The sequence below is a fragment of the Varanus komodoensis genome, unplaced genomic scaffold, assembly GCF_004798865.1.
Source record: "Varanus komodoensis strain SLA01 unplaced genomic scaffold, ASM479886v1 scaffold29_1, whole genome shotgun sequence".
NCBI classification, from domain to species: Eukaryota; Metazoa; Chordata; class Lepidosauria; order Squamata; family Varanidae; genus Varanus; species Varanus komodoensis.
The window spans coordinates 11,378,994-11,404,082 of NW_025335759.1; the positions used below are offsets into that span (position 1 = coordinate 11,378,994).

At 49.5% G+C, this 25,089-nt stretch overlaps 3 protein-coding genes across 4 annotated transcripts; 1 reads left to right on the forward strand and 2 right to left on the reverse strand.

Annotated features, from left to right (window-relative positions):
* Positions 1-689: 689 nt before the first annotated feature.
* LOC123025957 (histone H3.3A) lies at positions 690-6,182 on the reverse strand. Of its 2 annotated transcripts, none has more exons than XM_044435141.1 (4): positions 6,032-6,182; positions 2,721-2,879; positions 2,277-2,430; positions 690-1,414 (listed from the first exon to the last, which is right to left on the reverse strand). In XM_044435141.1, the coding sequence occupies exons 2-4, from the start codon at positions 2,846-2,848 to the stop codon at positions 1,286-1,288; spliced, it is 411 nt and encodes a 136-aa protein (XP_044291076.1). In that variant the 5' UTR covers positions 2,849-2,879; positions 6,032-6,182; the 3' UTR covers positions 690-1,285. The 2 variants fall into 2 exon arrangements, with proteins under 2 accessions (XP_044291076.1, XP_044291077.1); XM_044435142.1 differs by lacking the exon at positions 6,032-6,182 and adding an exon at positions 5,789-5,845.
* Positions 6,183-9,694: 3,512 nt separating this feature from the next.
* On the reverse strand, positions 9,695-15,355 carry SELENOW (selenoprotein W). The gene is made up of 6 exons (XM_044435241.1): positions 15,239-15,355; positions 13,213-13,237; positions 12,856-12,909; positions 12,036-12,110; positions 11,313-11,430; positions 9,695-10,324 (listed from the first exon to the last, which is right to left on the reverse strand). Exons 1-5 carry the CDS (start codon positions 15,265-15,267, stop codon positions 11,356-11,358), a joined length of 258 nt encoding a protein of 85 aa, XP_044291176.1. The 5' UTR covers positions 15,268-15,355; the 3' UTR covers positions 9,695-10,324; positions 11,313-11,355.
* A 5,087-nt stretch (positions 15,356-20,442) lies between these two features.
* On the forward strand, positions 20,443-23,626 carry LOC123026072 (homeobox protein Nkx-2.4-like). The gene is made up of 3 exons (XM_044435309.1): positions 20,443-20,701; positions 22,486-22,665; positions 23,151-23,626. The coding sequence occupies exons 1-3, from the start codon at positions 20,443-20,445 to the stop codon at positions 23,624-23,626; spliced, it is 915 nt and encodes a 304-aa protein (XP_044291244.1).
* The last annotated feature ends 1,463 nt before the right edge of the window (positions 23,627-25,089 follow it).

Below are 25,089 nucleotides of genomic sequence, written 5' to 3' on the forward strand. Positions count from 1 at the left end.
GATGAACATGTCACCAGCATGAGAAGTGTCTCTTTTAAGAAAACATCTACCATCCACAATTTTCAAGTCATGGGGTGAGAAAATCTGTAGGTTGATTAGCCAGAGTTTCATAGTATCTGTCGCTTACACATTGCAACCATACCCTCAATTCATTTTAGGCTCTTATTCATCTCCTAATCAGCAGAACACACATTCAGGTCAAGGTTATGACCCTCACCAGCACAAGGCCAAGACGCATAAATCTAGCAGGCAAAGCTTTTCTCACCACTGATCTGCGTGACAGGAAAAGCTTTCTGTGACTGGCTGCTAAATGCACCAGTAGAAGTGGCAATTTGGTTTATACCTGTTACTCCTAAATGGCCGGTTACATAAAACAGGTGCCACATCAGAAAGTGCCAGGCTAAGAAACTTCTCTATGCATCCACCAGGTTGCTCTCACAAGCCACTCTTCTCTTGACTTCAGCTCCGCCACGCAAGATAATACAAACCTATCTTACAGGGCTGTCGTAAATGACCACTCCAAGCAAGCATGGAGCAGGTGCAAAACAAATGCTAACATCAACCAGGTACATTTTGTCCTTTCAGTTCTGACAATTCAGACACAAGGATTCACATCTTGCTCTATGTGAAAAAAAAAAATCAAGATCTGGTCAAGTCTCCCATGAGCCACCATTAAAGAAGCAAAGATGTTGTCATTCAACATTTATTTTTTTCCTTAATGCCTCAGGGTGAATCCCTATTGGTACAAAGGTCAGTCACAGACACAAGACAAATGGAAAACAGGAAAAAAAGGATTTAGAAAGCACTCCTTGTCTAAATACGAAGAAAAAAAGACTCGACTAACAAAAGGAAAGTGTGTAGTGTTCTTTGCAGATATTTTACAAACTGAAGACCAAAAGCTCTATCATTGAAATGCCTACATCTACTTAAGTTTTGTGTATAAAACCAGATATTTCAAAAGTGTCCCTGACGGGCTTGTTTTTTTTGTTCATTTTTTTTGCGATTCTGAAAAAAAAGTTTTACAAAAAACAACATCCAGAAGTCTTGCAGATTTCAAAGGGTTTTTCTTTCACTTTTGCTTGTACATGATGAATAGGAATCAAGTCTCCTGATCCTGGAGAGGTACTACGATAGATTATCTAACATTTCCTCACATGTCCTAGCCACTACAAACAGGAGTAGGAGAAAAAATAAAAATAAAACCTGGAGTGTATTCTAAGTACACTGCACAAGCAGGGTGGGGCTGCTTGGGGATGGGTGTAAGTGGAAGAGGGGGGAAAGGAACTCAAGCCCGTTCACCACGGATGCGGCGGGCCAGCTGTATGTCTTTTGGCATGATGGTGACCCGCTTGGCATGAATGGCACACAGATTGGTGTCTTCAAACAGACCCACGAGATACGCCTCGCTGGCTTCCTGATCAATGCAAAAGAAAGAAAGAAAATGTCAAAAGCAGGCCTGGCTTACAGGGAAGTTTTATAAGACAGAAATACAGAGGGAAGGAGAAGGAAGAGGCAGACCGTATTCCCCATCCACTGTGTGTGTGTTTGGGGGACCGGCCGGACAAGTTAATACAGCTCAGGTCTTGCACAGAGGGCTGATTCATGTACGTAACCCGCCTGTTCTGATCTACATGCAGTTCAATCCCCCTTCCACCTGTTTCGGAGTTCTGGACAAGGGCACGGGCTGCCTTTCATCAGCAACTGGGAGAGATGAAAGGGACCAGGGAGAACTGTAGGACCACCTCTGCCATGCTCAGTGCCTCCAGGAGGGGGCGCTTCTGCCGCCACACACCAACCCGTTCTCTTGGGCGGCAGCAGCAAGCTTCGCTTTGGAAATGGCAGGGTAACAACTGCTACTCCCATGCTTTCAGGCATAAATTAATAACAACAATAATGGCAGCTGCCAAATAAGACAAAGCTGGGGGGGGGGGGGGAGACACAGGGCGTTCCTGTCATTTCTCCACGTCTGCCCTGATTATATCATACTTTGACAGCTAAAGGCTAGCTAGACAGGTTTAGACAGGCGGGGTCAAGCTGGGACTTGCTGGCCTTTATTCTGTCTAAACGTGCATAGAATTGCACCTAAAGCTACAGAAGACAAACGGCGTCTACATCTCCCAAGCCACAGCGCAGCAGGGAATGGAAGAAACAGCAGGAAGTGAAGCTCTGCTGCCGGAGGGAAGCTGCTGCTACCAGAATACCTTGAAACCACGTCTACCCCATGGGTGGAAAAGCAGGTTAGGTGTAGGGAAGAGCAAAAGGACATGGATACAAACCTGCAGCGCTCCAATGGCAGCACTCTGGAACCGCAGGTCTGTTTTGAAGTCCTGAGCGATTTCGCGGACCAGGCGCTGGAATGGCAATTTGCGGATCAGCAACTCCGTGGATTTCTGGTACCGCCGGATCTCTCGCAGTGCCACGGTGCCAGGCCTGGATGGGATTACATCAGCACAGTCTGCATTCCCCACCCTCCAGCAGAGATCAGAAAATAGCCTCCCGAAAAGGGACCCCCCACCCTGCATTTCCCTTGCTGGCATGGCCAGCAAAGACGAAAGGAAACTGCGGTTAAGCTGAGCGACAGCCAGCGTTGCCCAAATCCCCAGCACTACTGACAGACAACTCTGGAGAGCGTCTTATCATTAGCTTTTGTGAGCTAACCGCAACAAGGAGCTGGTGCTGGCCAGAAAAGCGAGCCTTCGCTATCTGAGCGTTCCACATACCTGTAACGGTGAGGTTTCTTTACTCCACCAGTGGACGGCGCGCTTTTCCGAGCTGCTTTAGTGGCCAGCTGCTTTCGGGGTGCCTTCCCACCGGTGGATTTACGGGCAGTCTGCTTGGTACGGGCCATCCTGGGAGGTTCTTAGAATGCTAGAAACTCACTAGAAAAAGGGAAATAAGTGCAAACCCTCAATTTATGCAGAAACTATGGGAAAACACAATGCTCTCTTGCATAACATTTCCATTCGGAGATTCTAGTGTGGGAGCCTCACTGGCACCATCCATTTCCATATGATGAAAGAATACCCTGCTTGAATTCTTTACACTTTATAGTACCTGAAAGAGGGAGGGCCGGCTGGAGCGCTAAGGTGCCAGATAGGAATACAGGGGAATATTTTGTTTCAAGTCTTACTGTTCGTGTCATACTTCCAGTAATCAAGCACTGGAATCTTGATCCAGAAAGTCATGGTAATAACCACATTAGCATTCAAATAACATTCAAAGCATTGCTATCCATTATAACAGTGATCCTTATAACAACCTTGTAAAGAAAGTTGGTATGATCCACATAGGAGCTGATGGCAGCTGGAAGATCAGTGGCTTGGTACTGAGAGTAACATTTACCTGAGGACTTTCCAGCTCAATCTCCTAGTCACTAAGGTATCCCACATTTAAGGTAACTAACCTACAAAAAGGCAAACTGGTAAGGATAGAGGATGTGCTTCCTTCAAAGACAGTTTTCCACTCTAGCCAAGCACTGATGTCATCAAAATGTCCTTAAATTTCCTTTTCCAAAAAAATGGAATAGCCCCAAAACATGACTCCCCAGAATACACTGCATCTGGGTGGTGAAGATAAATTTACAGGCACACAACTACACATCCCATTCATCCATCACACAGACAAATCTGCCTGGACACTATGCTCCACATTCTTTCTTACTCTGGCTATCAACTCCAAGGGAGATTCAGAGGGGGGAAAGGGGGAGGGCTTTCTCAGTGGTGGCCCCTCAATTATGGAATGATTTCCCCAAGGAGACCCCCTTGGTGCCACCCTTCTCGGCTTTTCAGCTCCACATTAAGATGGCCCTTTATACCAAGGTATTTAAAAGCATGCACAGACAGCCAGTCTGGCATCATGGGTAAGAGTATGGGACTGGGATTCAGCCAGTCTAGTCCCATGGAGCCAACTGGGGGACTTTGGGCCAGTCACAGAGTCTCAGCACAACCTACCTCACAGGGTTGTTGTGGGCAGAAGATTGAGCAGGAGGAGGAGAATGATGTCAGCTGCTTTGAGTTCTTTGTAAGGAAAAAAGGTGGGATTTAAATCTAATATGGAAATTCAAGGGCTTGAGGGAATTACAGATCTACTCTTTATCATGTGTAGTTTCAGCTATTCAGTTTGTTTCTAAATGTTTGTATTTTGGGAAAAAAGATATTTAATTTTATTGTTTTAATTAACTGTTGTGAACTGCCTGGGGAGTTTGGCTATTAGAAAGTATAGAAATGAATGAAATAGCAAGAATAATAAGGAAACAAAATAGTTTACACTAGCAGTAAAATATTTAAGAAACAACCCATTGAGGAGAACAAATATTTTTCCTTCTGATCAAAAAACACCTGTGGTTTTTAAATCAGTTGCATCCATCCTTACTCTTGAGGAAAATTGTAAAAAAAAATTCAGTTGCGTGTTAATTCGAAGAACATCCCCCATTGGAATATTTCAGTTCCACAAAATATAATATCCTCTATTATACACACATACACTGAACCACAGTCCTTACCCTCTGCTCCTACTCCATAAAATTCAAGCACTAATATAAGGCTTCAGCCCTACACATACTTACCTGGGAGTAGTCCCACTGAACTCAGTGGGCCTTACTTATGAGTAGAACTATACAGGATTGCCACCTGAAGACCCAAGACACACCAGTAAGCCATCTTTTGATACAGGGTAATCCTGTAACTGCAAACATTCTCCAGAGAGGTAAGCTGCATTGGTCCATTGCAGCAGATAGAACATTTACAGTACGATGGCACTGTAAATGCTTACTTTTCTATTAAAGCATAAGCTTTTCTTAGGATTTAAAGTGGAGGAAAACTTCAGGCAAGTCTTGCATATGCAACTTCCAGTTTTGAGATGTGGTAAGATGTGGCAGGTATGCAGTAACTAAGAAGAATATACCACATGATTAGCCTAGTTAAAGAATGAATAAAGCCGGGATTTTTTTATTATTATTATTTTTGGTGTGGTCACAATCATCGATCGTGCCAAACAAAAATAAAAGTATTACAGTCCTATCTCCTAATACAAGTTTTCAAGCAGGCTTAAAAATCTGTAGGTGTTATTCATTTAATTAATGAAAGCCAGGTGGTTTTATTCACTGCTTCTTAAAAATGCCTCTTACAAGATTTTGGCCCCTAAGTTGCTCTTGTAAAACAAAATCCCCTGCACTATCACCCTGAGCATGTTTGCTTGGCAGTAAGCCCTACAAACCAGAGGGGCTTTGCTTTTTGGCACTACAACCCCAGAAGCAAAGGGCTTCTCATCATGGGGGAAAAGCTGATGAGACAGTTGCCATGGCAACATCAGCCCCCAATCCCCTACCGATGCCACCACCCATAGCATCCAATGGGTTTAGATGGTGGTGTGCGCTTCCCCCCCCCCACCAAAAAAATAGAGAGCAATGAGAATGGCCACCCCACGAGCTCGTTAGGTATCTACGACCTGCGATTCCATCCCCCTCCAAGACCAGCAACTAGTTCGCTGGCTCAAGTAGCACACCTGGGGATACTTTTCCGAACCGTATCACAATAGACTACAAACCCCAAGAGCCTTTGCGGGGAACACGCTTCCCCATTGGTTCGTCAAGATCAGGTGGGACAAACCCCTCCCTTGCGAGCCGCCCAACCCATTCTCCCGGTTGGCGAGCGCGCTACGGGCTAATTGCTTTAGAACGCGAGACACGGAACGGGAGGAGGGCGCAGCATCGTGCAGTTAAACAAAAAACAAAAAAGCCACCCTTTCCCGTTATCGACAACGGCTCCTAACCAATCAACCGAGGACTTGCCTCCGCGATTCCAGCCTATCCGCGGAACAGCCGTCATCCTCAGGGTTTCAGCCAATAGGCGGCGCGATGCAGACGGAAGGCGGGACTTGATCTATGTTAGTTGTGGGGGGGGTAGAATGCATCTCCTCAGACGACCTCGGTTTCTGGCCGCCCCTGCCCCCCCCACCAGCCCAGCCGAATACGAGCGCGCGGAGGGGCGGGACGCGCGCGGAGGGGCCGACGGCGCTCGCGCCGCTCCGTTACCTGGTGTCCGCCTCGCACTTCAGCGACCGTTAGAGCCGTTGGTCGTCCCGCGGCGGCGCTCGCGCTGCTCTTCGCTCCCTTCCCGCTTTTCCCGCCAGCCCCAACAGAAAATGGCGGGTTCCAGGGCCAGGCTATTTAACCATCATGCAACGGGGCTGAAGCGGGGGTGGGGGCGGGGAGGGGACGGGTGGAGAAAGGCAGGTCAAGTGAGGTGAGCCGGGCTCGTCGGGAGCCATCTTGGGCGCCTTCCGCGCTCCCCGCTTGGCCGCCCTCCGCCTGGCCCCGCAGGCAGACGAACGCAGGGGAAGCGCGGAATAACGACGCCCGTGCACAAGCAGCCCGCGAGTTTCCTCCACAGCACCAGGCACTCGCCCGTGTTGCCTCGTAAGGCGCAAAGCCTTTTCCCTCACAGTGCCACGCCAAACCCGCTTTTCTGGAAATAACTTCCAGAATTCAGCACACAGGAGTGGGCATACTGTGCTCAGAGGCTGTCAAACCCCACGTTGCATCCAGTTCCTCACACTTAACGGGGGTCCAGAGTGTTGCTCTGTCCTCTTCGTGTGAGATGTCAAATTTGTGTGGGAATCAAAGTAATCCTGCCACTTTCCATATTTTGTAGCAAAAATACACCTTATCAAGAACATACCCATACCAGATACATATGCCACTTGGAAATCTGAACACTTCCGAATAGCTTACACAGAACTCACCATACATGAACCATCTTCAAATAGTGTCATAATGTGAATAAGCCACCTGTCCTTGTTTATTATATTTATAACTAAGATCATTCACTATTCTAGGAGCCTGTACCATGCCAGATCTTTGGGTCTTGCGTGATTCTTTTAATTCTAAGGAAGCCTAGCACCACTTCCAAGCTAATCAATTCCTAAACAGACCATGCCATGTGTAGAGGAGTCAGGACAAAGGCACATACAGTAAGGATTTCCCTAGTGAACTCCAATTCAAACATTTCCAGCCAAGCATGCCACCTCAGAATAAGCTCAGTAACCATCCTAATTCCCAGTCAGCATCCTAGGGATTCAAGCCTCACTGTCATTTACCCCACAGTGTGCAAAGCTGGTTTTGGCTCCAAGTCTTGTCTCAGGCTCCTTTTGGCTCAGGTCTGGGGTCCACCTGGGTTTGCCCTAGCTGTTGACTGGCTGAGTTCGGTAACAATAGGGAGGTTTTAAAAAATTGCACACTGAGCAAAAGTGCACTATAAAGGGAGGCAAAAGGGGACATTCAGTCCGAAGCAGTGTCTCAAAAGTTGCAGCCCAGTACATGCGTTTTATACCCTAGGTAACCAATTAGGTTGCCTAATAACACATCTAATACATCGATACATCAATGTATGCACCCGCTCCTGTTCTGGAGAAAGAATCCTTCCTTCTGTCAAGGACCAAATATTTCCCATGTCTATTTCTTATCTGCTCGAGATTCACACAGGCTTGCCATGTTCTTACTCCCTGCACATTTGCAACTTTCATGATGGCTAGAACCAGTTTCCACTGTCCCTTTGATTACTGTATTCGAGGTCAGGCTGGCATGTTAGCTGTGGGTTACACAAAGTTCATTTTATTCTTATCCACCCCCCCCCCTTCTGGGACAGTATAACTGTGGTGTTTTTACTATGTGGCCTTCCTCTGCCCAACTACTTTTGGGGCCTTCCTCTAACCAATTACTTTTGGGGTGTTTTGGGGTGCTGCAATTGGCAACACTATGACCACGATAAACAACTGTGACTATTCTGCTTTCACCCTTCTCATTGCTGGCTCTTCCAGCTTTTGCAAACATCAATTATAGGGCTTATTTCTGAGTAAACTTGGATCAAGAGCACACTGCAAGGCTGCAATGAATTCATGTCTGGGAAGTGACATGGAGGCAGATCTTGCTGGCAGTGATGCCTCCTGTCAAATTATCTCCCCTCAGGGGCATCAGGTCTCAGTATTGTTGCATTTTATGTGTTCACTGAAAACATGCTTGTTTTTGTACATTATATTATTGATGTTGTGATGTGTTGTATTAGGAGGTTTTTTTCTGTATTAAAAAAATAAATAAAAGGGGAGGGAAACACCCTTGTTTATTTTGGCTTTCCCCCCAAACATAAACTGTGTTTGCAGCAGCCTTGTTTTACTGTGTGTGTAATTTATGTTTTAACTCTTTTGTGGCCTGCTTCCAGATTGGTTTCAACCAAAAATTATATACAAAGTTGTGCCAATTTTAAAAAAACCTAAACGCTGTTACTAGGGAATAAATTCCATTTTATTCAGATTAGCATTTCTAATTAAACTACACAGCAAGCCATTCTTTATGGTTTGGCAGGAAACTCAGTTTGATGGCCCATAAGACAGTTAACATGGACTTTAAAGGAAATCAGCCCGTGCCAATAATGAAACAGCTGCCCTTTATCCCTTACAAAGGGACTGTTTCAAAACACTGAAGCCACACATAACTGGAATAATTTTATATTCTCCATTGATCTCTGCTTCTATTTCCCTCCCCCACTAAACCCCATTTCTAATTCCCTCCTTTCTTCTGTTGTTTCCTATGTTGATTTTAGATTGTAAGCCCTTCAGGTCAGGAACTAGTCTTCCTCTACTTCATAAAGTACTATGTAACTTGATGGCACTGTTCCAAAATGTATGTCTAAGAGTACTGCCTGCTCAGGTCCGTCCTTACCCTCATCATGTAAAATAGGACACCTTCATTCCAGTGGCTCTGAAGTAACGACTTCCTGCTACTTTGTAGATGGCTTAACTCCCCAGTGATGGCCTCCCGATCTCAGGGAATCATTTCACATAAGCTTCACACAAGAGCACCCCAAAATCCTGCTCAGTATTTGAACTTGGGATTGATCCCTTTAGCATTCTATCATGGGGACAATTTGTAAGCCTATAACCAACAACAAGCTGATTAGATCCCTTTCAGATTTGGAGAATGCATCCCATTGTTTTCTTTTGCACCCACAAATCAGCTTAGATGCTCCACACGGGATGCAGACAACATAATTCATGCTGGAGCAACTTTTGCTCCCATCTTTCACACTTCTACCAACATACGACTGCAGATCTTTACTTATCAAGGATTCCAGACAGGAGGTTTCTTTCTTCTTTTTTCAACATTCCTAGTCCCATTTAGAAACACAATTTAAGATTTATCTTAGAATGTGTGTGACTTACACATGCTAATACAGATTAGAATGTGTTAAAGGGAGAGGAAGGGAAGAGAGACAGAAAATGGTATGTATCTGTAGTTTTCCTCATCTCAAATTTCTCATTTGAGGAAAATAAGGCTGAGAAAGGAATTGGAGCTCATCATGAGGTAAGCTTTCTGGAAGACAAATGCCTTGAACTTGGGCTTACTTCAAATGGAAATACACAAGTTACATAGACATTAGCCCTTTATGATAGAGAATGGCAGAATACAGAAAAAATAACTGCATACAAGAAGAAAAGTAAACCCAGGAATACCATGGGGAGTCTTGTATCTCTAGTATATGAATCTCATGATAAACTGCTGAGCCTGGGAGAATGGAGAACAGCCCCAGTTCCAACAAAAGCAAAAACACTGGTCTGACAGAAAGATGAACTGTGCCTCACTTAACTCTGCATTATATGCACAACCTGCAAGAGATTCAGTGTTTTCACACAGACTACAATATACTGAAAGAAGTGTTTATTAGACAGAAGTTCAGCAAGGAAGTCAGAATAGGGAAACCAAAGGCCACTGGAACAAGGCAGTTAGGGAAGGTGGGAAAAGAAGAGCTTTCTCAGTTTGCATGTTTTAGCATTCTAGAATTCTAGGTTAAGTAGAATTCTAGCTTAAGTAGAAAGAAAGATTTTTAGAACTGGATTCCCATCACATAGTGGAAACATTTTTATTTTTGTTGTCCCGAAAGTTGAAGGCATTCAAGAGCATTCCAGAACCCGAGTGTCAAAAAGCACTTGTCGGCGGAGGGCTTCACTATTCCCTTCTCCCACAACCATCTTAGATCAGAGTTACCATTATTAATACCAGATATTAAAGCCAGAGCTATAAAGGAAGCCAAGATTGCATGTACCATACACCGAATGCACAACACTTAAGATGTTAGGTATAAGGGCTTTAGTGCCAGACCCAATTCCACATGCAGATGTCAAACTCCAGAGCTCAAATTCCCCCATCAGGCTTTGCTCAAACTGGCATCCTACGCAAAGGGTTTTCGGGGAACTGCCATTCGTCTGGCGACATTTCAACAGCTCCCGTCATCGAGCGCTCGGCCAAGGTGAACAAAACAGATTTTTCTTTGAGCTGAGGAGGAAGAGAGACAAGTTGTTACAAGATTCTGTCATTAGAAAAACAAGTCAGCTGTTGCTTTGCCAAGGGCCCACATATGTACACATACAGACATTCACCCCACCCCAAATGCTTCAAGGGCAGATTCTGACTTCTGAAAGACAGTTTTCTCCCTCTGCAATATGGACTAGCTGCAGTTATTCGGTGGCAAAGTAGTATTCAGCACATGCTAAAAAGCATTCATGTGTGCCAGAAACTATCCTCAAATTATGCTCCAAGTTTTGCTAGTACACCAATTAAAATAAAAGTTTATCCCCTTTAGAGCAGGAATTGTGAAAATATTTTTGTGACCTGTTTTGCATATAAAACTAGAATGTCCTGGAATGTCATGCTGTTTGGGCGAGACGGAATAAAGGCCCTTGCCCATTTTTTAAAAAGCGTTTCTTCTCACCCAATTATGATTTAGATTTGTATTAGATATATCAAGTTTTTTGGCATTATACTGCAGAAATTCCTAGAACTAGTGTAGTAAGCAGATAGACCACCAGATGGACCAAAACGTTCTGGGAGGGTCTAAACCATGGGATCCGGCCCGTGATGCCCATTTAACTGGCCTCAGAGGTTTTGCACTTGCTGTGTCAGGGCTCACGTGCACAGGCGCACAGCTTGGTCACACGGAAATAGTTTTGGACTTGCTCAGAGAAAACAATCTCCTTGCGAGCAAGCTGCTGCCTCGCCCCGCGCGTACCCCCCCGCCCCTGCTCGCTATGCCTGCCCTCCCTGCCAGCACTGCCTTGGCGGCCCGCATCCACCGCCAGCACCTTTCAACTGGCCCCCCGTTGAAAAGTTTGAGGACCCCTGGCCTAAACAGTTCTGAGAGAGCCAGACTGAATGTTCATGGAAGGCTTTCGCTAGAAGAGTGACCTGATCCCTGCACAGCCATTCCAGGACCAGGACTTCCGGCAGTATATTACAGCGGACGAGAGCTACAGCCTGTGCTTACCTCTGTTAGCCACTGAGTTGTTAGAACATTCTTAGCACCATCCTTATGCCAAGGCTGCTTTGATGGCCATGGTTATCTTCCGTAGCTTGGCATCATCATCCACAAAGCCATCTCCATTCTGAATGAAAGAAAGGAACATTGGGGCGGGGGGCGGGGGAGAGAATCATAGTGGATCCTTGTAGTGTAGGGACAGAACAGTGTCAGGTGGACGAGCACACATTAGCCCTTGGTTGCTGTAGCAAGAGGCAACCAAAAAATCTATTGCACTTGCAAAACCCAGCTTCTCACAGAAGGATATTTTTCCTTCCTCAACACACTCCTGTTGCCATAAAGCACTTAAGACAAAAGAAAGAATCACTTCCTTGCCTTCGGGGCATTCCTGTCCAATTCTTATTCATAGGAATGGTCAAAGAACTAGGACCCTGAAAGAGCATCCTTGCTGGACTGTACCACTTCAGGGTGTGGGAGCTGCAGCTTTTGTTCATGCTCCCATGAGAGTCTCCCTGAATCTTAGCTAGTGTCAGGGAGAAAAAGTTACAGCCCAAAAATCATAGACTTTAGACATAAACACGCATCATGTAGGCCTGGCAATTTGCGAGTTCTCTGGTCTCAGAGTCACCCCACCCAAACATTTACCTTCCATTGCTGCTCTCAAAAAAATCCTACCATTCAGTGTTTTGTTGAAGGGTTCCTAGAAAGGAGAGATGCTTTAGAACGACTTACCTTTTTGGAGTGCACCAGCTTCCCTGCCACTGTCACTTCAAACCATCCTGTGACCTGAGGAGTCCCTTCACCACTCTAGGCAGAAAGAGGGGGGAATGGGGGAAGTCACCTTGAGAATCCAAAATGTGGGATGGTTTATTAGAAAAAAGCAGGTAGTACTTCCCTGCTTCAAGTATTTCAGAGCATGGCTTGTCTCAGTGGAGTTGAAGAATGAGGAGTTGTTGTTACAGGTCATATTACAAGGTCTGAAACTCAGGGCTATTTCTGTGTAGAAGGATTGAGTTAAGGGCACTTTGCACTGCTATTGGGATTCTACTCAAAAATACTATTGGCTGCACTCAGAAACGGGGGCCTTTTCTTCCTTGATGAATTCAGTACTTGGGAAGAAAGAGTTCCAAATAGTTTTCTGGAAGGACTGTAGTTTCGTATAAAGAACATCTGCTTGGCACACAAAAAGTCCCAGACTCAATCAGCAGCCTGCATCTGCCCTGGACCAAGGGCTTGTCCCAGGTTTCAAGGTTTGCAAACCAGCCCAGCCAGTCACTGTCGCCAGATCTGGACATCTCAACAACCCATGCCCGGTGAGGGCAATTATGCTAATTAAGTGGTTTGCAAGCACGACCACACACAGGAAGGAAAAATGAGCCACCATGACTTGTCTGGCAGTGCCATCATTGTGCAGGGCAAACCCGCCCTGGGCCTTGCCTGTCACCCCAAGGGGCAACCTGAAGGACTGCCTGCAGCTCTGCACCTGCTCAAGAATCGCATGAGACCGTAAGAAGCAAGGCGACTTGAACTAACCGCAACTGGATATACTCACAATGTCCAGCTTGCCCGGAAACTCCTTTTCGAGTTCCTTCTTGAGCCGCTGATACTACAAATGAAAGATGGGGAGTGAAGAGTTAGCTTCAGAATTCATAGACACCAGGCATGGCTGCGGTTCTACAGTGTTTCCCCAAGGAGGCAGGAACAGACATTCATCTTCTCCACGGACCCGCAGATTCCAGGTTCTGCAGAGGGCCTGTGGCAAGCGCTCGCAGCTACAGCGCCGGCCAGCACTGCTGCTGCCAGGGGCTCAGGTCAGCTGGCATGTCCCATAAGTCCTTTCCACCAGGCTACAGCCTGGGACGACAGAAGCGGTACTTTTACTATGAGTTAGGCAGAAAAATCAGCTTACCTTAGGGCTGTATCCTCAGGCCCCACTGCAAGAAAAACAAATGCAGGCATCAGCGCTTTGTGTTATTTACAACGATCAAGAATCTTGCCATCTCAGCCAGTGCAGGAATAGCAGCCGACAGAACATGATTTGGGGGAGTGCCAGGCAGCCTACAAGAAACCAAGGCACCGGGGCTGAAGGAGGGACTGGTGTTCTTCTGCCGTTTCAGTGTACTGGACACAACTCTTCTGCACCATTATATAACAAGAACTGGGCCAAAGACAACATGCTGGAGTCTAAATATGTACATTCTCTTTTCCATCAGGGATGCAAAAGAAATAAGCCCTCCTTCAATGAGGAGCCTCGTTAATAACACTGAGATTTGATTTTTCATTTTGTTTCCTGATGAGCGGTTTTAGCATCAGTGAAGAAAATGAAATGGCTGGGGAACACCATTAACCTTTCATGACAGGCCAGATTCTTTCAGGGGAGAAATCAAATGGGATTTAATTCATTTCTCTTATCAGGTATGAGATGACTAAGGACTTTGAAGACGGCATGCTGTAGGTTTTTTTAACGGTCTATGTTTCCCCATGTTGCTTGCTGTGAGCAAGCTCCTGACGTCGACTTTTGGTTATTTGGAGCAGATGACATTTGCAAAACTCTTCAATTTCTACATTTCTATGATTTTCCATTTCAGCAGCTAGCTTTAATTTAGGACAGATGACGCCATTCAGTAGCGTTTTCAACTGCCTTCCAAAACCATGAGAACAACACAAAAATCTGAACTACATCCCCAGAATAGGTTCACCCCCATGGAACCCCATGGGTAACTCCTATAATGCTCAGAATAAAAGCTGCATGGATAAGGGGCCCATTGGTATGGGATTCACCAATCCCCTTGGTGCATTTTCTCTCTGTCCTCCCTCTCTCGCTCTCTTCGGTCATTCATACACGGTCCGCCTTCCCCGGGGCCTGGAATCAAATGTGGGGCTCTTGGCATCCTTGTCACATGCTCACCGTTCAGTGTGTCCCCCGTAGGGCAATTTCACCCTTGGCCCTTCCAAATCTAGGAGGCCACCCAGCTCAAGAGTCCAATCGGAGCAGAAGATGCTGGCAAATGGAGCTCTTGTCTCCACCCATGGGGCGGATGAACGTGAGAATGGCCTATCCAGGGAGACACTCCACAGCCTGCAGGACACCCATGGAAGCAGGTCGTCTTTGAAAGGACAAAGGAGCCGCCTCACCTGCATCAATCCTTGAGCTCGGGGTTTGGCTCTGCACCCACACCGTCTCTCCCCTCCCTCGTGCAGCATCACCCCAGGGCTGTGCAGGCGCAGCCAAAACTGTGCCCATCAAGTGAGGAGTCCTTTTCTAGCCCTTCTTCCTCATGAGTCTGCAATATGCATGCGTTAGGAAAAGCGATCCTCACATTGCTATTAGCAGATACGGTCCACCGAAACGTCCACTGCCCGTTGTAAAAGCCCCAAACGTCCCCGGGAGTTGAGCCCTCGCTCCACTTTTCAAAACGGTGTGACCCTACGGCCAGTCCGTGCAAGGAAGTACAGCCGGTCTGCGCACTAGGTTTAGATGGGGATGGTTATGTCCGCTTTAGCACAAGCGTTACTTCCGTTGCAAAAAGGACTAACGGATTTTTTAAAACACACACGCTTAAAGACCAACGATTAAGGCGCCGGGCCCAGTGGTTCCATAACGTCTGACACCGCCTGCGTGTTCCGGGACTTCTTCCCCCCATCCAGACATGCAACAGGAGTGGGAGTCGCAGGACCCCCCCCCCCCGCACAGGCTTACGCCCTCGGGCCTGCTTAGCAGCGGGGAGGCAGCGTCCTTGGGACTGTGCGAACCGGGACAACAGGCGGCCCGACGCACGACGAGGCAGCTCGCAGGGCAACACGCTCGCGCACAAGGAGCCTCCTCGGGGGAGGGAGGGGCGTCGCCGCGGCCAAGCAAAGCGGAGGAAGGCGGCGGGAAGGAGCCCGGCGGCCGCACGAGCGCGACCGGCGCCTCTCCTGCCGGGCAGGCTTACCAGTAAACCACCCGGACTTTGACGGGCATGGCGCTGGCTCGGCTCGGCTCCGGCGCTCGACCGAACGTTCTGGCTCGGAACCGCCCGGCAGCAGCGCTTTTAGCCCGACGCTCGGGCGGCACCACTCTCTACGAAGGGGGGACAGGCCGCGCCGTTCTTGCCCCCTCTCCGTGTTTTCTCCTCGTATCAAACACGCACACGCACTCCGTGTTATTAACAACGCAAGCAGTCCACCACCTGGCCCTGTTAATTGGAAAGAGGCGCATCACTTCCTGGAAGCGAAAAAAAGCTGCTCTGCCCCCCCTCTCCCTTTCACCTGCTCATGGTATCGTCCTCTCAGCCGCGGCTCACATGGCAGGCACGACCCGCAAGTGCAAATATTGGCATTTCCCATCCCTGCAAGAAGCAAGCGTATCGGAAAATTGGAAAGATTACACGGCCGATTGTGCTTTATGGGACACATGATTAGCAACTAATAAAAGGAACCAAGGAAATTCGTTCTGCGATTACATGCGTGCGAGCGGCATCCTCTGCCTTATGGCCGGGAGCAGCAGGCTGGTGGCTTGTGCCGCAATGGTCAAGAAAGTTCTAGAACGCCTCACCTGAAGGATAAGATAAGGTGAGGATCCCGCCAGAATACTGCAATCATAGACACGCCGGAGAGGTAGTGTGTGATCCTATGCTTGTTCCAATGGAAAAGCCCTATTACTCCCAGCATGCCCCGACAACGCTGCTGGCTGGGGCATGCTGGGATTTAAAAGACGTTTTTTCTGTCTAAACATGCGGAGGGAGGGGGCGCCCTATTGACTTTACCGACACTTACTGGACTGCGCTTAAAAGTAATTTCAAATACTTATTCGAAAGTATGCTTCCCTGAACGCTGAGAAGTCGTTTTATTAAAGTTATTTTTACTCACTCCTTCACTTGATAAACAAAAAGCATAAAAGCAGCTGTTACAAAAGTGCAAACAAAGCACTTAAAATCCCTGCAAAGTCTAAAATCACAGTCGATCACAGATAGCACAGGAACGGAATAATTTTTGCCTGTTGTTTAAATGCCAATCCCAAGAAAAAATTTGGGGAGGTTAACTTCTATGGCAAGACATGGAATAAAGGAAGTTACTTTCACCTTGAGAGATGTTTAACACTCTGATAAAACCTCTTCCTTTCCACAAACCAAAAATATATACAATATTCGACTAATAAACCAACACGATTCAGACACATCTTTAAATTGTATTTTGTGTGTACATTGTATTTGTGAATATTTTATGAATTGCATGTTATGATTTTTAATATTTGGTGGCATAGACACGTAATAAATAAATACATGAAGTTTGGTGAGTGACACAGACACTCACCGGGGAGCTCCAAAGGCCAAGCGTTCAACCAGTGGTTCTGGTAGCATCACCTTCTGGCCCACTGAGCCAAGCGAGGCCGTTTCCATCTTCAAACTAGTCCTGAACCCAGGCTGAAAAAAATTCATGCAATGCATTTCAGTCAAAAAACAAAAGCTCAAGGGGGAGTGGGGAGGGTAACGGATGTCTGGGAACCTGGTGGTCAGAATATATAGCACCAATTCTGGTCCACTTGCATTGGCTGCCTGCGTGCTTCTGAGCCCTACATGGGACCACAGGACCTGATGGAACACGTCTGCCGGCTGCAATCTACCTGGGCACCACGTTCAGGCGATGGAGCCCTGATCCGATTCCCAGTTGCAGGGGAGGCCCACTGGGCACCCACAGAGAGAAGGGCCTTTTCAAAGGTGCCCCCCAAGTACGGAACAGCCTTCCCACTGAGACCTGCTCGGCTCCAACCTTAATACCCTTTTGGCACCAGGTTAAGACTGTCCTGAACTGCAGGGCATTAATTAACTTATTGGGTCTTTGTTAGCTGATCAAACAGGTCTTATGATTTAATTTTGAATCACAGGAACAGAGCGAGTCGGAAGGGGCCTCCCAGGCCACCTAGTCTGACCCCTGTATCTCTTTTAAATTTGGTTGTGAATGTTTGTATCATAACCTTTTAATTATATTTTTAATGCTGTTTGTATTTTATATTGTATTTTTAGGAGCCGGAAACCAGGGGTGCCCAACCCCCCGGCTGCAGACTGATCCCAATCCATTGCCTGTTAGGAACTGGGCCACACGGCGGGAAGTGAGCGGTGGGCAAAGCTGCATCTGTGGGCACAGCCTCCACAGCTCCCCTCCTCCTTTCACGCACGGGTGCAAGAGAACGAGGCGGGACGTCAAGAGTGCGCCGACCAACCCAATCCAATCTTTCTCGAACGGGCTAAAGCCCCTGTCCAGGCAGCTTTCATGGCAAGGATCCTGGAGCGGGTTGCCGTTTCCTTCTCCAGGGAATCCCCTTTTGCCAGAGCTCTCTGCCATGCCCCGTCCGTCTTGGGTGCCCCTGCACGGCATAGCCCGTTGCTTCGCTGCGCAAGCCCCTTCACCACGGCAAGGCAGCGATCCATGAAGGGGACAGCCGAGGATGAGGTGGCTGGATGGAGCCACGGGCAGCGGGTGTGGGCTTGGGTGGACTCCGGGGGATGGCGGGGGCCAGGAGAGGCTGGAGGAACGTCATCCGTGGGGTTGCCAGGGGTCGGGCACAACTTCGCGACTAGACAAACCAAACAAAGCCCCTCTGACAGGCACCTCGTTTCTCCAGTGAGACTACGGCGCAAGCTGCCCCTCGACCAACAGTATCCAGTAGCACGTGCAGAGTGCTGCTCAGGCACGGGGCAGGCGCTCCAGTAGAAAAGGTGGAACGACTGAGCCTGGACCAATGGGAGCAGGCAGGTGGAAGTGAGGGGGCAGGGCGGGCCTATCCATTTTCCCCTGCTTTTCCTATGAAAGCGCAGACCGGGCTGCACACTCCTCGTGAGAATTAATGCCTGATGATCTGAGGTGGAGCTGAGGCGGTGGGCTGTATACTTATTATCTATCACAATGCAATAATAACAGAAACAAAGTGCACAAGCAATGCAATGAGCTGGAATCATCCCAAAACCATCCCCCCGTCCCCAGAAAAATTGTCTTCCACAATTGGCTTCGGCCGTTGGGTGGCGCAGCGATTAAAGCAGCAGCAACGCATCTCTCAAGTGGTCTCCTCCAATCTGCTGCCCTGCTCACTCGGCATTACAGCCCCGGGATCCCTGGCCATCGCCCATGTCAGCTCGAGCTCAGGCCTGCCCGCCAAGGCTGCTGTCCAAAACAGAATCTGTGCCATTCCGAGAATCCATTTCATGCAGCTTTTAGGCCAGATATTTAACTGGCACGGCCCAGTTGGTTGTGCTTGGAAGCAGCTGATCGCGGTTCGTCGTCACCAGAAGACAGACAAGCGACTGTCTAACACAAGGCATGCTTGTATGGAGCGGCGATTCTGCAACTCAGCAGCTGGAACGCAGCCGCCCTCCTCCGTGCAAGAGATTTATCACGGGATTTAAAGGCAATCCAGGTTGCCAATTCCAACACACCGCTTGGGTTTATCTGATGAAAAGAATTAAATATAAGGAGATTCTCATGCAAAGATGCTGGAAGAACTCACAGCAGCGGCTGCTACCAGAAGCCAAAAATGCATTTCTACCCCCTCCTAGTAGAAATAACAATATTCCCACCTTGCAAACTTAGGATTAGTTCTGGCAGTCTCCACTCTGAAGCCAGTCTTAACACTTACGCAGCCATTATTTATCTAATACATGTCTATTTTCTTACGAAGAACTCAAAGCAGCTTGCATCGTTCTCCTGCTCCCGATCTTTTCCCCACAACAACAGCCCTGTGAGGCAGGTTGGTTGGGCTGAGAGCCTGTGACTGGCCCAGAGCCGCTCCGTGGCAGAGTGGGGCCTGGGTCCCGGATCGCGCTTCACCACCACACCTCACTGGTATGTCGGTGTGGGCGAAGGCAGTGCTAAAGGCAGCGCCATTCTAGTCCGGGGTGGCCAGAGTTGCTCAACCAAAGAGCCGCACGGGGCAATTGTCAGATGGTTGCGAGCCCCAAGGAGGCGCCCGTGGGCCACAGCGACGGCAGCCGAGAGCAGCAAGTGGGCGCCTGTGGGCACCCACAACACCGAACAGTGAACAGCACATTAAGCTCCCGAACCTCAGTTTGGCCACCCCTGTTCTAGCCCTTGATGGGTTTTAGGTGTGTACACACACACACACACACACACACAGAGCCACCCTGTCCCACCACATCTCCTCCAGCCCGGCTTCAAGATTGGGTTTTCTGTTAAAATGGGGGAAAGCAACTGCCGTGGGAGCAGAAAAACTCAGAAACACACCGTTCTAGGGTGTTGTTTGCCAGCCTGCTTGCTTTTCAGTTCGAACATTCTTATCAATTTGCCAGCCCCTGTGAAATTACAAGATTACTTTGAATACATTCCTCAGTCACTTGATTTAAAACCAATCTAGCCTATTTTGCTCTGTCCAACTGGCAATATTTTATACTACTCTGAAGAGTTTAATACCAAAATAACACATATTCTGCACCAAAGGAACAGCTAAATTCTGCAGTCCATGTTAACTCATGCAAATAAAGATCCATTGCCTGTGTTGGTTCTGCTCAGTCGAGTGCATCTGTTGTTCACAGGGAGGGTACACAGCTTCCTGACCAAGGCAATTCCCTTCTTCTTGGATTCTGAGGTTTCACCAGTTACTACCCACACACATTTAAGATAACCACAGTCATAAGGGCTAGGAACTTGCTTTTTAAAATTCTGAACGCTGAAAGTTCTGACTTTTGCACCCAGAGCCAAGAGATCCCCCTTCTGGGGGGACAGCAAAATGCCCCAGAGGCATCCATCTCGTACCTTTGTCCAGGATGATGCCAGTGTAATCTGGTCAAGAGCCCCCAGCTGAAAGCTTCAAGGGCTGGGCCTCTTCTCACCCACTTCCCCGGCGACCTTCTTCGAACCAGCCTCTGCTTCCTTTAACCTGGACTGCCTGTTTTCCCCTCCGATTGTTCAAGGAGGCTCTTGAAGAGGAGGGGAGGTGCCCTTCCTCCCCTCTACCTGGCCGCGGTGGGCGGAGTCCGTAATCCCTGATAAGGGGCAGACCTGGAGATAAAAGGGGAGAACCATGGCCCAGGAGCCTCCCGCACTCTCCGCCAGGACTCTGGCCGGTGCACAGCAGGAAAGGGAGGCAGGCCAGGAGCGGGCGGCCCTCCGAGGCTCACGCCAGACCCACAGCACCTGAAACGGCCCCATGGAAGAGCTCCGGGGGTTCGCCGTGGAGGGCCTGGAGGACTTTGCCCCGTTTGTGCCAAGCGCCCACCAGCCCGGCTTGGGGGGCTCCAGGTTCTCCTTTGCCCACTGCCTCTCGCAGAACCCCATGCTGGGACTCTACCCCGGATCGTTCCCCGCTCCCGCGGACCTGCCCACCTACCCTCAAGAGAGCTTCAGGAGCGGGGTGGCCCACGGGGAGTGGTATACCGCCAGCAGCCAAGATGGGCCGTACTCTTCAGGTAAGCAATGCACTCTTTGATGACGAGGAGGATGATGATGGTAAGTAAGCCCACGGCTCAGCCGAAAAGTCTTCCGGAATGGCTCAGATCCGTCTATCAGGAGAATGCTCACCTGCAGCAGCTCATTCTGAAGACACAACACACAAAGAACATGACTAGGGAGGGAAGAGGGGGAAAGTAAGTCGTCCATCTACCTATTAACCGACAGGTGGTTTTTGTTTTCCTCCTTGCTCTGTATAGAACTTTTGTCTGCATGGTGGGTGGGTGGGGGGCGTGCCAGGGGAGGGCTTCAAAAGTGCAAGGACCCTTCACCGGGCTGCAGTGGGTAGCTGTGTCGGCCGCCTTCAGAGAGGCACCACTTCTCTTCGTGGGGCTCCTGTGGTTGGTGGCAGCTGGGCTGTGCAAGGCTGGGCGCTTCTCCAAGCACAACATGGCAGCCATTCACTTCTATGGGAGAGAGCCCAGCAGTGGGGTGGCTGTGGAAGCTGCGCCCATTCCTGTCGCATCTGCTCATTCAACTGCACGTCTCCATCCCTTGCTCTGTGACTTGGTCATGGCAGAGCAGTCGATTCCCAAACTGGGATGAAAGGTACCCAGGCACCAAAGCTGTCCTGGCTGCTTAATCTGTTTCCCAGGCCAGCAATCTCCTCCACAGAGCCCTGCTTTTCCATTTTGCTGCCAGTGGAAGGCGTGATGCTTTTTCCCACCTTACATGCTCTCCAGGAGGCAAGTATTACGGGGAATCGCATCTGGGGGAGAAAAGGTTCACTCCCCTCTTCCCACCTGTGGTAGCTCCCACATCCCAAAATCAATCCCAGTGATGAAGCGGAGAAGGAAAACTTGCCCTTTGAGTTGCAAGGATCTGGCCCAGCTTACAAATTAATTGAAGAGTGAGTTTTTCTGAGATGATGTAGATGGAAGATTAATTAGCTGGGTCTTATTTCTAAATGTGCATATTTAGACTTAAATTAGCAGATGCAAATTTGGGTCCCATGCCCTTGGGTAGGTCCTTCCAGTCTGGCATCGTTGTCCCCGCGTTGCCCAGTCGGAGCAGAAAGATGGCGGAATTTGGCCAGAAACACACACGCATTTAGACCAAAAATGCCAGGAACTGCAGGACTCTCCTGTCCGAATGTGCTCAGACTGCATTCTTCGCTTTGCTCCAGAGCCTCGGCTGCTCCAGGTTTACTTTCTGGCTGGGAGCAAGGCACAAGCTTTCGGGAGCTCGGGCTGAGGTGCGGGGGGGGGGGTACTTCCATCTTACCCACTCTAAAAGTGAATAGGCCCCCTTTTCTCACCGGGAGGACCAAGCGTGATGACTGCTTTAATTCAAGGTATGGGGAAGTGCACCCTAAGCTCAGGACAGAGGGCTGCGGAGCTGTTCTCGCAGGCAGTGAAAGGCACAGTGGTTAGAACAGCCTCCCTCCCACCGATTCCCACCTGGTGTGCTGGACCGCATCTCCCATCATCCCTAGCCTGCCAGCCCTGGGTTCAGCCCCTTCGAGCCTCTGCCTCACCTGATGCTACCTGCCAGGGTTGCTGTGAGGAGCACAAAGAGCAGGGAGAGACCGGTGCGGAGTTCACTGGATAAATGATAAATAAGCAAGCCTGTGTGTACGTATTGTACTTATGAAACTCGAGGCATGTGCTCTTGTGAGGGCTGGCCCGAGATCACAACGGAGAGAGGGATGTTCTGTCTGAGTCTGTCTTCCCGCTGGCGCCCAGTCACATGGGAGCCGGGCAGCGCGTGGCTTCAGTGAAAACTCCTGTTCGTCCGAATGCAGGTTCTGTGCGTCTGTCGCAGGTGGAAGACGAAGCGGCAACGAAAACCAAACCACGGCTGCTCCAAGCCACTGCCCGCAAAACACGCCGAGGAGCAGGGCTTGCTTGGGGAGGGCACGGCGTCATCCCAGTCGTGGGGAACAGCCCGTACCAGCCGGCCCTGGATTTTTTGGCTGCCCAAGGCAAATTAAAACTTCGCCCACGTCACGGCTGGTGAGCTGGGTTGCGCAAGACGGGCATCGTGGCTCAACTGGCCGCTCGAGGGCGGCGGCGTGTGCTGGCAGCCCTGCCCACCATCCCCTGCGTGTTTGCCATGTTGTGCAAACCCCGTTGCAGGGTTTTCCGAGGGTTGTTTAACCCCCACATAGCCCCTGCTGCCATTATTCCCAATGACAGCTGGCAGTCAAGATCCGGGTTCTACTCCCCACCCAGCGAGGATGCTCCCTGGGTGACGCAAGGCCACTCTCTGACTCTCACCATGACCTACCTCACAGGGTTGTTGTGGGATAAAATGGAGATGAGGATCATGCGAGCTGCCTTGGGTTTCCTGCAGGAAAAAAGGTGGGGTATTAGCATAATAAAGAAACGAAAACACACGCAAGGCACCCATGTGCGCCCTGCTGGGAGGCTGCACTGACGGCCTCGGCCCGTCTTGTTCTTCCTCCAGTTTCCAGGTACGTGGGGACCCCGGGGTTCAGCGTGCCTGGAGCCGACTGCCTGGGCTACATCAGCGAAATGATCAAATCGCCCCCGTTCCTCGCAGGGAACTCCTCCAAACGGAAGCGGCGCGTGCTCTTCTCCCGGGCCCAGGTGCACGAGCTGGAGAAGAGGTTTCAGCTGCAGAAGTACCTGACTGCCTCGGAGCGCGAGCACCTGGCCACCGTCACCCACCTCACCCCGAACCAGGTGAAGATCTGGTTCCAGAACCACCGCTACAAGATGAAGAAGCAGGCCAAGCAGGACGCCAAGGCCAGCCTGGGGCAAGACGCCCCCCAGACCTGCGACAGCAGCATCGCTTCCGACCCGGGCAGCTACGGCTTCGGCAGATCTATCCTTCAGAGCTTACCGACCAGCCCCAGCGCCGATTCGCAGCCCGGCCTGAAAACCCCGGAAGGCGGTCCTGCGTTCGGCAAGCCGTGGTAGGCTCAGAAGGGCCACGTGCATGCCAAACGGACGGAACCGAGCGCCTTCTGGGGACAGGGGGCCACACACAAAGCCAGCCTCAAACACAAGGAACCTTGCGCCTCCCACACCCGCATCCGGAGGGTACGGGCGTCCACCACGTCCCATGCCATCAGACACCTGCTGGAAATGAGAGCGTCACAAGGCAGTCCCAGGAAACCTGCCCCCATTCTGCCCAGAGCAGTCCCTGCCCGCCGGTGGTCCTGACGAGCTCAGAATGTGCTGAAGGGACCATCTGGGAAGTCCCAGAGAGGCCAGCTCAGCTCTCTGCTGGCCATTCGTCCTTGCTTGCGCCTTTTGGGGTATTTCTCTTTTCTTTTTTACTGAATTAGCTAATAGCCAGTAAAGGGCCATCCTTCACCTACAGGGACCCAAGCAAAACTGTTTCCCTATCAGGCACACACGAGTTCCTTTAGGGGGCCACGCTAGGCCCATCTGGGCACCAAAATGCTCCGTAGCTCCCCGCATGCCCCAGCCAGCCGTGGCCACCCGGGGCATCCCCAGAGTTACAGCATTTTTGCTGTCTAAGCATGCAGGGGATGCTACTTTTTCCGGCTAAGCATGCATAGTATCTCTAGCCGCATCCAAATTCTGCAGCCTGCACCTGCCAGCCACTGAGAGCCTGGAATCTTCGACTGTGCACTTGAAGGGAAGACAGACAGACAGAGCGAGAGGGCCGGCAGACGACAGCCAGAAAGACCCAGGTGCCTATGGAGGTGCCCATGTTCGCCCTCCTGGCATTCTGGAAGAACTGCATCACCAGTGGCTGGTGGAAGGTTCTTAAAAATGTATATAAATGACTTTAGTCCTTGCTTAGTTTTCACTTTTGTCCAATTTCTCATTCCCTTTTTCATTTTAGTGGCTTGCGTTGTACCTCATAAATTTTTTTTAATTGCTTTCAATGATACGATTGTTAGCTGCCCATAAGGTGGGAAGGTCAGGATGAAAATGACTAAGAGAAACATGCAAGCTTTAAGTGAACTTTATCTGGGCTATAACCCATCTCTGGATGTTCTGCAGCAAGTCCTTCCATTCCGCGCTTTGTGTTCCGGTCTGTAAAACAGCAACCCTTGCAAGGCTGTTGTGAAGGGTAAAGGCCACAGTGGAGAACGAATTGCTAAGCCCTGCCTTGTGGTGCTTAATGAAAGCATGACCGAGAAGAGAGCGCCCCACACGCCTCCAGGTCGAAGCACTGAGACCTCAGAAGCTGCTGGCGAGGGGCTGAACCACGCACTGCCTTTGGGCGCAGGTTTAAACTGGCCATTTCATTTCAAAAAAGAACAAAAGTAGCCACTGGGCTTCAGTCAAGTAGACGCTCCCAGTCTGGACCGGGGCTCTCAGAAATCCTCCCTCCTCTGCCCCGGGTTTGGCCTTTGCCCCTGAGATGCTGTTGGCAGAGATACTTCTGGGGGTCGTTGAAGCAA